We start from the raw sequence: 12,966 nt of genomic DNA on the forward strand, positions 1-12,966 counted from the left end.
CATTTCTACAAAATCAAGTTTTTCTCACTTTTTCTATTTATGTCTTTGCTATCTTTTTATTTTTTATCCATCCTACCAATTCTCCCATCATGTTAAGCATTGCTTTAGGGTTGATTATTTGGTATCTCTACCATGTCTACTAGAAGTGATCAGCTTTGTAAGCATCTTTTGCTTGATAGATAAAGATATTAACTTTTACGCAGTCCCAATAAAAGGTTTGAGTCCTTTCAACATGAATTACTTGACATCAAAGTTTACCTAGACACCTTAATGACTACCATAATCTCTTTTGGTGAGAGACAATATATTGAGAAAGGTACAACTATAAATATCCTAATCCAACTCAGGCTAACAAAAAATAACAATCCTATAAATTACTACAGAAATCACTGACAATATTTTAAGTATAAGCCCGAAATAGCAAATGAAATCATTCTATCATTTATTCATCACATTTTCTCAAATTTCAAAAGTTCTATTTTCAATATTTTTATCTATGATGATGAAAAACGAAAACCACCACTATATATATATGTATATATATATATATATATATATATATATATATATATATATATATATATATATATATATATATATATATATAATATGGGACTAATCTTAATCCATCCTTCGTATATATTCATGCATCTAGGTTTCGCATGTAATAATTTTCTTTGTCATTCCACCACATGATTTCGATTACCCTTGATTGTGTCCGAGGTCAACATTTGGTTCCTAGGAAGATTTTAGTGGTGGAATGGCTGCTCTTAATTGATCCATGGTGAATAAAGCATAGCTGAATCAAATGTGGTCTTCACTTGTGAACACACACAGAGCAAAGACAGAAAAAAAGAGAGAGAAAGAGAACTTGGATGTACCAATCATTAAACAAGCATGAAGATTTATTTGAAATATGTCTGCAGCCTCAACAATGGTTTCTGAGCATCTTATTCTCTCAGCGAACTGCAGCCTTTGCATCTTTTGGTCTACTTATCATGTGTCATGGCTAATAATGCAACGTGTAAGCTCTCTTTTGAGCATGCTTTGAGCAGGTTTGCTTCAACAAAGGAATAGCAAATGGCCCGCTGATGAGTCCATCAGAAACGGCATGATAAAATGCCTCGGTTGGGTGGAATCCTTCCCAAGAGGCAAAGGTTGATGGATTGCTGCAAACAGGTCCAGTCTCATCGCACCCATGACCATTGCCTCCACAGCAAGCAACGAATCGTTCTGCAATACCTGCAACAACACAAATAAATCCACGTTAATTAATTATATATTTAGATAAACGACAATATAAGGAGTTCTGATGGAGGATAGTTTAATCTAACATGGGGAGTGATTTAAATTGGATTATAAGAATTTGGTACCTATATTATTATTATAAGAATTTGAGTTTACGTATCTGAAGTCAATGAGTCGAATGCAACAGAGTGATGGTTGAGGTATGTATAGTAGGAAAAAAAAGGTCTGATTTAGTCATACATGAAAGTGAGTAAGGACCTGAATTGACTTAGCTTTATATGTATACTGTCACGAACATGAGCTTAAATATTTTGAATTAATGATTTCAACTTAATTAGTTAATCATTGCATGAAGCCGAATCACTTTTTTTTGCCTTTTTTACAACGAATTGTCCTTAAAAGAGGAAAGTAAGATGTTATTTTTTTTGGTTAGATGTTGGCTATATTGGCTTTAGAGTAATTACTGAGTGAAGATGGAAAGAATACCATTTCCGTGACAAGACATTCTGTTGAGCAAGGATAAAAAAAAAGAGGAGATGATGATATTGCTTCTTGTCAATATTTAGATTTCCTAGAAGAGTGGTCTTCTATGCCTACCAAAGAGGAAATCTAAATATGCTGAGTAGAATTGCAGTGTGTTTTGTCCAACTGCAGTTTGGATTGTGGTCTTCCTCCAGTGTAGTCGTTCACGAGGACTCCTACCTCGAAATCCCAGCAAACTTGTTCTTTTCTAGACCTTTCTTCAAAGATTTAACTCTGGAAATTGAAGTGGAAATAGAGGAAGGAGAAGAGAAAGAGATCACCGAAGAGGGTGGCTATCACTCGAGCCGCAGAGGAACAACATAGGTTGCGTTCATGGAAGATGAGGAAGCTCACCGAATTGTTTTGGATTGGAGAACAACCTCATTCCGGCGCCATGGTAATCAGCATAGTAGATGTTCGCTTCCGGATGAGCTCTCTTGAGCTTGTTCAGCTCATCCTGCAGCTTGCTGCCGTAATACTGCGAGAAGTCGTTCAACCATTTGATGCATCCGTTTGCATCGTAGTAACCAGGATCTGATCTCTTATACTTTGACAGCCACGCCGGAATGCAGCCAATCGGTAGGTTTCCGGGAACGATGAAGTTCTTGGCGCCGAGCTCGATTAAAGTCTTGCGTTCAAAACATGAAGTGAAAAAGATGGAAGAAATTAAAGCTTCCTCAACAACAAGCGTTCACCGTGTTATTACACTTACAGTGATACCGGAGCTGATCGTTCGGACCACACCGGGAACAAATGCATTTTTTATGTTCTCTATCGGCTTGTTCTGGGACAACGCCGCGTTGAAGTCATTGCCTCCGATCTCTCCCATCATGAACAGCGAGTTGCCCAAGAACGTGCGATCTGGCAATCCAAGAATCGACGACTGTCAATCTCTCTCTCTCTCTCTCTCTCTCTCTCTCTCTCTCTCTCTCTCTCTCTCTCTCTCTCTCTCTCTCTCTCTCTCTCTCTCATCGGAAGCTAAGATAGATGACACTTTCAGTCGGTGAAATCTTACCCGCAAGGGATGGCACGGATTTAAGCAGATCCTTGAACCAGCCAATCTGGACGAACAAGGACCTGTCCATAAAGCTAGTAACATTAAGTCCAAGACCGGCCAAGGCTTTCCGGTCCTGCGCCGTGGCCCCTCCGAAGGCGAAGTTGGCTCCACGTGAGAAAGTTCCTCCTCCACGATACGGCGGCACCAGCGGCAGCCCAAGTGCTTGTGCTGCAAGTATCGCCACCGGCATCCTAGACCATGTCAGGAACAAGAACAAAGAGAGGAGTGCGTCGAGTTTCTAAAGGAAGCGACCACAGACCGATGAAGTCGATGATCAGACGGCCATCGCTGTAGCGGCCCGTCGCCTTATGAAAGTAGGTGATGCCCCATGGATGCTTGCTGATGGTGGTGTTGGCAAAGGTGTTGATGAAGTTTCCGGTGTCCTGCAGCGAGTCGCCGAAGCTGAAGATGGCCGGGAAGCAGGCGCGTCCATGGTGGACGCTCAGAAGACACAGGAATGCCGTGACGAGGAGAAGATTGGCGTTGAAGGCCATTGTAGCGTGTAACCAGATGTCTTAGTCCTCGACCTAGTGATCCGTATATAAATTGTCGAGTACCAAAGGCCATTGTTGGAAACCTGTTAAAGCGAAATATTTTCCTTATTTATAAATCAAAATGGGTTCCTTTTTATGGATTCCTCTTTATGGATTCTCCATTTAAAATTTGGATCGAAAACGTTTGATAGATCATCAAACAGAAAACTTAGAAACCTAATTTTTCTCTCTTTATTTCTTTCTCCTCTTCCCTTCGCCAATACACCCACTGCCATATGATCTCTTTCCTCGCCTTCTTTTTTCTCTTTTTAATTTCTTTTGGATTCAAACGGCTCAGTTTGTCCAAGCCCACATATGGGCTGGACCCAACATTAGTCCTCGACCTAGTGATCCGTGTATAAACCGTCGAGTACCAAAGTTTCTGCAGAATTTGGCAAGATCACCGTTGGCTTTATGCATGCATCCCTCATTTCATTCCTCACAATGCATGAGCTAGTTCCTTGTACCAGCAATAGAATATTGGTTTAATTGGCAAATCTGTCATTCTTCAATATTAGTTAAAGCCTCCTACAATTAGGTTACCACGGGAAATCATTTTTGTGTTGGTTCAATTGGCAAAGCCGTCATTGATCCAATTTTTTTTTAATTATTTTTTTTTGTGTGTGGATTTTATCCAAAAACAGTAAATTATTAATTACTTAGGTAATGTCAGGGCTAAGTATCATTTTGGTTTACATTGTACTGGGAATTATAATCCAATCAAGTTTGGAAGGGGTTAAAAAGGCAATATGCTGAGACTGAAACTTATTATCTTCAAAATCACAAACCAACTTATATATGCAAACTTTTTTTTTCTTCTTTTTTTTCAATTAGCCTTTTTCTTTTCCATTTATTTTTGTAAATAAATATATTGACTGTTTTACACCCTGAACAACAAAGATCTCTTTTTTAAGCCCAAAACCATATCTTTTGAATCGCCTGTTCAACTTTATTTACTCCATCCAATATGATCCGCGAGGGGTTTAACCTAATTGAGGAAAGATATGGGTTACTCTCCACAGGAGGTGGCTGGTGCTGAGCTCAATAAAGACCTCCATCTCCTTTTCTTCTTATCCTTCTTCTTCTATTATATTTATCTATTATTTTATTCTTATTTTCCATCCTTCTCTTTTGTCCTTGTTATGGTGTCTTTAAAGAGTTGGGTTTTTGTGTTAGAGCATTGAATCAAAAAGATAAAAACCCTTCACTAAGTATATTATTGTTTTAGTTAGTTGTTGATCATTTCATAATTGTTTAGAGGTTAAAATCTTTCTGGGTTTTTATAAAGAGAATGCTATTTAAATATCTTATTTGACCTAAACACTCTTTTTAATATTATGTTAGCTTATGATATGGTTCATTGTTTTTCTCCCTTTGTAAAACCTTTATCGTCTATAACTCATTTTATCGTTATATTGGTTCATATATTTCTATAGTTTGCCAAAATAAGTAGAATTTAGAAATAATTTTCACAAGTCCATGTGTTTCATAGATGTTCTGCATAAATTTTGAAGAATATTCAGTTCCACTGTTTTCTGACATGGTTATACTATTGTTTGCTTCCTTCTAAAAAATATATATAATTTTTTTTAAATATATTAATTTTCATTCATGTTTTATCTAAAAAAAAACTTTCAAACTTGCATGAGACCTTAGTAGGGCATTTTCACTTAAATCAATCCCGAAATGCTACGGACAAACTTCTAAATAGAATGTTTGATGTAATGCTTATGTATGTCCGTGTCTTTTGGTATGTTCATACTTTGCCTAGCATATAGAGGGACAGCTGAAGACTTAATAGTCTCGTTTTAGTTGGGTTTGGTGGCCGCTTTAAGCTTGTAAATAAGGGTTATGTAATGTGGACACTTGTGAGAGATTTTCGGTCTGTAATGGACTATTTTGATCATTTGTTGTGCAACTGTTCAGAGCTTGTAAAGTCTGTTTATAATTTGCATTGTCTATGAAGTGTTTCCTGGAATGTTTGCTTGTGGATCCCGAGTGAGGCATTTTCTCTAACCCGTTTTCTCTTTTGTGGGTCCTAAGGGACCATGGGAGGCTTTAAGGAGGTTGACCTTTGCGGACGGACACGCAAGGGTATCGCACGACTTAGGCAAAACTAGCTAAGTCTATAATAGATGGTATCAGAGTGGGACAAGCACTCATAGAAACACTTAGCATGCAAACGTGGGGGACCTAGCGGGGCTGCGTTGAGAGCAGTCAGCACACGCGCGACCATTTGGGGGAAAACCGGCATGGAGATGTAGGGAAAAGGAGTCGCTCGAAGGAGCGAGCATATAAGATTAGCATTCAGAGGAATGACTAACCCTTCGTGCAAGAGACACCACGAGAACAGGCAAGCTTGGAAGAATGCGGAGCGCACAAAGGTTGGGATGGGTGAGCTTGAGCTACGGCTCAACGTTGACAACTATACTTGATGGTACTCAAGGCAAGCGAGGTGCTTGGTAAAGGATGAGACCATGCAAAGTGGAATGAGTTGCTCAGCGACCGTAAGAGTTGTGCAAAGCTCGCAGAGGTAAGGGGAATTGCTAACTCAAAGAATTTGATACTCATACATGGGCTTGTATGCGGACAATGGAATGTTCGCGGCCATCCCAAGGCGACCGAAACTTGGTGCCATGGAGCATTGAAACTTTCTCTTCGGCATGTGAAGGATACATCTGTAGGAGGCTGAAGTGTGTAACGAGTTCAGCATATTGCTAGGCCTCGAGTGGTGCAGCGGGTGCTGTATTGACATGGAATCGCAATCTAGCAAGTACGTTTGCAGGAGGCAGAATAATGCACAGTTTATTCAGCAAATCAGAGTAGTCCAAGGGGATGATGGTCTCCGAAACGGAGAGAGATGTTGCTCCAATGGGATAGTTATCCAGGAGGGATAAGTCCCGGCTCTCTAGAGGGAGAATCATGTGGGACGGACCTCACATGTTGAGGAGGAGAATCTCAACACACAACAACTCCACGAAGCTCAATGGACTGAACAAGCGGCGAGGAGTCATCACATGATCTCGCTCGAGAGAATGCATTGCGAGATCAAGCGGGGGAGAGACCCAAAGCAACACAACGGTAGGCACAATTGGAGTCAATATGGAGATCCGACTCAAGGGAGGGCTGACCCGTGGAATGGTGGGCGCGAGGGCCACCATCAACTTAATGCAAAACGAGGAGCGGAGCAACTTGGGTGTAACTTGGCGAAGTATCCAAGCTACATGAAGGGAGCTAGCATAGAAGATGGAACATGGAGCAGAGGCACAATGCTTTCCTTGGACAAAGGTCAAGGACATGAACTCTTGCAGAGGCAAGAGTAGGATCATGTTGTTTCATGGGTCCTTCATTCTAACGGAGCAGATTCATCTTGCATGGTGCCAAAGATGAAGATAGCTTTTGGGCACATGCACCTTATCTCGGAAAAGCATTTGATGGAGGAACTAAGGCGACTCAATTTGCGGAGGCGAAGTTGAGTTTAGAAGGCCTTGGCACGGGGCAAGAGGACGCGGAGGTGGGTACTCTTGAAGAATATGCCATAGTGTTTCTATTCAAGTTGCCATGAAGGAAGCGGTGTGGAGCGAAGATTGTGCTAGTAGGGGTAGAGGCCCAGGATCCAAACAATGGTGCACTAATTCCAGCGAAGTCGGGGGACTTTGAGAGCTACTAGGCGACGGACTGTCCTAGAGCGGTGCTTCATCTAGGTGTGACCCAAGAGTGGGTGGATGAAGGTCGATTGCTAAAGGAGCGAACAAAATCGAAGGTGGAAGAGACTCTGCAATGTATTGGCAGAGGCCACACATGGAGGGATCACAATTCGAGTTCATCCCACAAGGATCAAAATGCAATAGAGATGTCACCAGGAGGCGACATGGTGCAACGGATCATGGTGGAATAGTTTGTGGCAATACGATACACACGATATAGTCCCGTGAGGGACTAGATCGTATGGAGGTATGATCGGGAGCTATTGGAAGCTCCACTTCGGTGAATAACATGACGGTAAGAATGACTATGGATTCAAAGAGTGAAGGCCATGGTACCGTAGAGGTGGGTCTTCCGTGCGTGCATCGAATTTTGCATCGGATGAAGGCCTTGGCCATCAACATATGGGGGCTATGTTCCACCAAGGGAAAAGTTCGAATGCAAGTACTAGTGAGTCCCAGGGGAGGGACTTGATCATGCAAAGGTATGATCAAAGCAGCTGGAGAGTTAGACTACTCCAGAGCCCATATTCGCTTAAGGGAGCCCAGCAAGTCAGAGGACAAGGTCGAGTAAGCGAACGATGCTACCAATGAAGCTAAGGAGAACAAAATCAGTGCAAATCCTACAACGTGATGGCAGAGGCCATGTATGGGAGTTGCAGTCTGTCTTTCCATCGACCAAAGGGAGCTGTTTGGAGAACACAGAGGTATTGAAGCAAGTAGTCGAAATGGGCGAGGAAGCGACGACGAGTCCAGAGGGACTTAGCTACCCAAAATCAAGCATCAGTTAGAATGGAGGTGGACTCGGAGGAGTGCCACAGAGACATATCTACTAATCGTGAAGAAAAAAGATGCAGATGCGAGGTTACGGATAATAGGGCCATGGGCATGGCAGCGCTATGGTACCGTAGAGATGGGACTTCCATGAAAGTCATTGATCCCTTGCTCTCATGGAGGGAGAGTGATTGGTCGTGAAAGGGGCCGAGAAGGTGGAGCATGCAGAGGCAAACTCTAAGTACTGAGACAAGGCTGAAGGGCAAAGGCCAAGGAACTTCGTAAGACTAGTGTCAACGAGCTTCTCATCAAGATAGCCGAAAGTTAAGGACTTCGGGTCTGGCAAGAGTGCACGACCAAGGAACGAAGCAGGTAGTATGCGATGCTGTACCTTTGCTACTCAGTGGAGTAGGCAGTAGGGTTGATGGAGAAGACAGTACAATCCTAGAGGAGACCAAATCTATTAGAGAATTACTCCAAGTTGGGGTGAAAACTTCTTGCATTCCAGAAGTTCGATGACATTGAGAAGGTGAATCATAGTAACTAACTCAACGCAAGGAGTGCAAACACTTCAAGTGCTTCAGAAGTGTGAGCAAAAAGCAGGCGAAGGCCAGTAACCAACTCGATGCATGGAGTACAACCTCGAGGAGGCAAGCGAAGTTAAGTAACCTTTGCCTTCTCAACCCTTACGAGAATAGGCGAAACCGAGTACTCTAATTCTCTTATCTATCCAGCAGAGGAGCTCTGCACAAGTTCAAAGACCTTTCGAAGATAATGGAAGATAATAGTTGTCAAATCCTCATTAACGGTGATTAGTTCTACTGAAAGTAGATTGTCCGTTTCATTTCCCAACGAAATGTCAATCGAAAGCGGAAGTAATGCGAACCTAGTTGGAAGTGACAACTAAGTGAAAAAAGAGTCAATGAGCAAATTTTGTGGAGGAAGGACCCAAAAATTCAGAAGTTTGTGAGACGATGCTCGTTAAAGCTCCAATAAGCATCCACCCAATTCAAGCAGCATGAGGCATTTGAGAGACTGGCGTAGTAAGGATAGTATTTTCCTTCATCTAGAGGATTCGCAGGAATCAATAAGGATCAACACAACTCAGACAACCCTACACTAGAGTTAAAGTCATTAGTGAGTTGAAGTAGCATAGCGGATCAAAGGTTCGACTACTCAAAAACAACAATGGAGAGCAGCTGAGAGCCAAGAGGCGCATTGCAGCTGGAGTAGGAGATTGAAGACTCAGCAAAGGCGAGGAGTTGTAGTGTTCACAAATGCTTCGACGAGGACGTCGAAGGAATAAGTGGGGGAGAATGTCATGGACAAACTTCTAAACAGGATGTTTGATGTAATGCTTATATATATCCGTGTCTTTTGGTATGTTCATATTTTGCCTAGCATGTAGAGGGACAGGTGAAGGCTTAATAGTTCCATTTTAGTTGGGTTTGGTGGCCGCTTTAGGCTTATAAATAAAGGTTGTATAATGTGGACACTTGTGAGAGATTTTCGATCTATAATGGACCATTTTGACCCTTTATTGTGCAACTATTCAGAGCTTGTAAAGTCTGTTTGTAATTTGCATTGTCTATTAAGTGTTTCCTGGAATATTTGCTTGTGGATCGTGAGTGAGGCATTTTCTCTAACCCGTTTTCTCTTTTGTAGGTCATAAGGGACCATGGGAGGCTTTGGGAAGGCCGATCTTTGCGGACGGATACGCAAGGGTGCCGCACGACTTAGGCAAAACCAGCTAAGTCCGTGATAGAAAGGTCAAAATTATGCTAATTTTTCTCCTATTAGAATATTAATTTACATGTATTTATTTTTTTAGCTTATATGTTTATTTTTGTAATGATCTCATTATAGGGATAATCCTCTTCCCGAACAAGTATTTTTAGTTTTTAATAGTATTGATAGTCATACACCATGTGTAGGTAAAAGCTAAATACCAAATTGCTCAGATTTTGTCAATCATAGCATATATTTGAATAGTCTATTTTATTATCATGAAGATGATAATAATTGTGATGTCTTTGAAAATAAATTAGCTGAAGAAAAAATTACAAGAATAGGTTAAAGGTTAAGATACATTTAATGTCATTAGTGAGTGAGTTGTTTTAAGTGAGGGTACGTATCATAGCATTGAACAAATACTTGTTGAATATGGTGATAGCCAAGATGATAGTGTTTTGTTAAATGATAGTTCTTCATTTTGATCTTTTTTTTTGGTCAAGTGTGATATTTGAATGACATTAAATTTAATTTATTATATATTTTTATATATTAATTTCTAATCCAATAAATATCTTTCTATAGGTATTTTGAGACCGGAAAGAAATTCTATGAGCCTTGAAAGAATATGTGATTTGATAAAATTTTAAGATCAAATATGTTGCAACAAGAAGCTATAAGATATATGTCCAATACATAGTTTTCAATTGTGGATGAAAGTAGCTCGTGGGAAGACTGAAAGTATCAGAAATATCAAGTTCATAAAGTGCATTAATGTAATTTATCAAGATTATATAGGAATCATAAGGGATATAATAGTTCTTTCATTAAAAAAAATAGAATCAAATTATGGTAAATATTAATTATGCTCTACGGTCCGTATTAAAAAGAAAATTTAGAGTTATTATACTAAATGTTTATCTTGCATGAAAGATTATACTTAATGAAGTTTATGATTATTTTGATTTGTCATACTGATAAAATTCTATTATCTAAGGTAGTTAAATATTTATGATCATAAGACTCATGTTCAAATAATAATAATATTGTACCACACCGATGTACCGAGCTCTATTTGGTATGGTACGGTACGATGTACCGAGCATAAATATATATTTTATTTATTTTCGAAGAATAATTAGGATATGATTTTTAAGTTAGGAATAAATATATATGATTTAGCAAAATCTATTGAATCTCGGATTTTGATGATGAAACCAATTGATAAGTGTTTATATTTTAATCTGTGTTTTGAGTGACGTAGGATGCTTCAATCAGGATGAGACAATTAAAGCAGAAAGAATCATATTGGGCCGGAGGAAAACATGTCAGAAGATTAGACGTCGGGCCGGAGGATCAGTCGACGTATCAACAGAAGGCTTCAGGCCATGGATTCAGGCATCGAGCCAAGAAGAGCAGATATTGCGCCAAGGATATCGGAGTTACAGAGTCAACTGGTAGATTGGGAAATAGGCCGCAAGAGAGGACGATGCACCGAAGAATTAGACGAAACGTCGAGGGACCAATGTCATGTAGGACAACATGATTAATGCTTAGTATTAATTGTCTAGATCGAAGTGTGTTTTACATGTGCAGGATTAACTACTATAGCAAGGCATGAAGCAAAATAAAGTCCCAGAGTCAAGGACGTGATTTCGTTGGGAGTTTGAGAGTTCGTCGAAAGTCCGGACGTTTGTCGGAAGTTCTGGCGGAACCAGCCGAGATGTTTTAAAGCTTGTTAGAGAAGCTCATCGGAACTCCCCAAGAAGATTATCGTGAAGTCCAGGAGCTTGCCGGGAGTCTATCGGAACATTGCCGAGAGATTGTCGGAAGTTCGCTGGAAGATCGTCAAAAGCTCGCCGGAAGAAACCAAGACATAGGGACTTATTTAGCTTAGCAAAAGTCTTAGGAATCGTAGTTAGTATGTAATTAGATTTGGATTTAGGATAACCCAATTAGGGGCTAGCTAGGCCCATGTAAGAATTATGTTGGGCCTAATGAAAAGGCCTAAACAATGCCCAAAGAAGTGATACCGTTGTGGCATAATCTTCAAGACTATGTCAGGCGGTGGTACCGTCGAGTGTAGTGTTAGTATCAGACTGACACTAGCGGTGGTACCACCCAGCGCAGGTGGTGGTATCGCTCATGCCCGGGAAACCCGGGATGAGATGTTTTTAGGCTCCAAGTTTGAATCAACTTGAAGCCTATAAATACCCCTCTCATCCCTGGTTAAAAGACACAAGCGTAGAGATTTTAAAAGTGAAGAAACGCTGTTGCAATCTCTTTAGAAATTCCCTCCTCCACTCTTAAGTTTAGAATTATGTAAGAGAGGAGTGAGTGCTTGTAAGGGTTGTCTCCTAAACCCGAGAAAAGGAGAAGAGGGGTATAAAAGGTAGTTGGTCTTCGCTTATTGAAGAAGACTAATAGTGGATGTCGATGGCCTCGACGGAAGAGGAATCGACGAAGTGGATGTAGGTCACAACGACCGAACCACTCTAAAATCTGGTTTACATTTTATTTGTGCAATTTATTTTAACTGCAAACCTCCTTACTTACTCTTTACATCCACTACTCTTTTACGAACACGCTTTCAAGTTAACATCTTTACGAAACCGATTTTATCACAATAAAGTTTTTAAACCGATGTTATTTTATCGCTGCACTAATTCACCCGCCCCCTCTTAGTGTTGACCAACCTCTTGATCCTAACAATTAGTATTAGAGCCTCATGATTTCTCAGTTGGTTTAACACCCAAGAGAAATGACTCTTTTCAGCTTTCAAGAGGGTCACTCTCTCATTTGTCCTCCCTTTTTCAATGGTGGGATGGACTACATATATTGGAAAACTCGAATAAGAGTTTTCTTGCTTTCTTTGGATTTGAACTTATGGAATATTGTTGAATCCGGTTTTAAAAGGTCTTCTCTTCCAATAAAAGATTAAAATGATTTGGAGAAGAAGACATTTTTTTTAAATACTAGAGCTATGAACGCTCTACTTTGTGCCTTAAACAAAATCGAGTTTAATCAGGTTTCTACTTACGAAATGGCTTTCGACATTTGGCATATTCTTAAAATCACTCACGAAGGCACAAGTAGATTAAAACATTCAAAAATTAATTTTTTAATACATGATTTTGAACTTTTTTGAATGAAGCCAAGTGAAACCATTGTTGACATGTACACCCATTTTACGGATATCGTCAATGGTTTAAAAGTACTTCGTAAAAGTTTTTCGAATTTTGAACTTATTAACAAGATCTTAAGATCATTTTCTAAAACTTAGGAATTGAAAGTAACGACAATACAAGAAACAAAAGATTTAAATATTTTTTTACTTGAAGAACTTATCGGTTCATTGATAACATATGAAATGGTGCATAATGCACATAATGAACAT

General features: G+C 40.0%; 1 protein-coding gene across 1 annotated transcript; it reads right to left on the reverse strand.

Annotated features, from left to right (window-relative positions):
- Positions 1–951: 951 nt before the first annotated feature.
- LOC135652971 (GDSL esterase/lipase At1g28590-like) lies at positions 952–3,017 on the reverse strand. Its single transcript, XM_065174369.1, has 4 exons — positions 2,786–3,017; positions 2,483–2,631; positions 2,125–2,398; positions 952–1,242 (listed from the first exon to the last, which is right to left on the reverse strand). Exons 1-4 carry the CDS (start codon positions 3,015–3,017, stop codon positions 1,010–1,012), a joined length of 888 nt encoding a protein of 295 aa, XP_065030441.1. The 3' UTR covers positions 952–1,009.
- Positions 3,018–12,966: the final 9,949 nt, after the last annotated feature.

This window comes from Musa acuminata, chromosome BXJ3-11 (assembly GCF_036884655.1).
Source record: "Musa acuminata AAA Group cultivar baxijiao chromosome BXJ3-11, Cavendish_Baxijiao_AAA, whole genome shotgun sequence".
NCBI classification, from domain to species: domain Eukaryota; kingdom Viridiplantae; phylum Streptophyta; class Magnoliopsida; order Zingiberales; family Musaceae; genus Musa; species Musa acuminata.

Bases quoted from the DNA above. Each gene is read 5' to 3' on its own strand.
- LOC135652971 (XM_065174369.1), bottom strand. From the start codon at position 3,017: ATGCCGGTGGCGATACTTGCAGCACAAGCACTTGGGCTGCCGCTGGTG. The intron at 2,632-2,785 runs GTAAGATTTCAC...TTGGATTGCCAG, and splicing joins ATCCGTGCCATCCCTTGCGG to ATCGCACGTTCTTGGGCAAC. The intron at 2,399-2,482 runs GTAAGTGTAATA...TTTGAACGCAAG, and splicing joins CGATCAGCTCCGGTATCACT to ACTTTAATCGAGCTCGGCGC.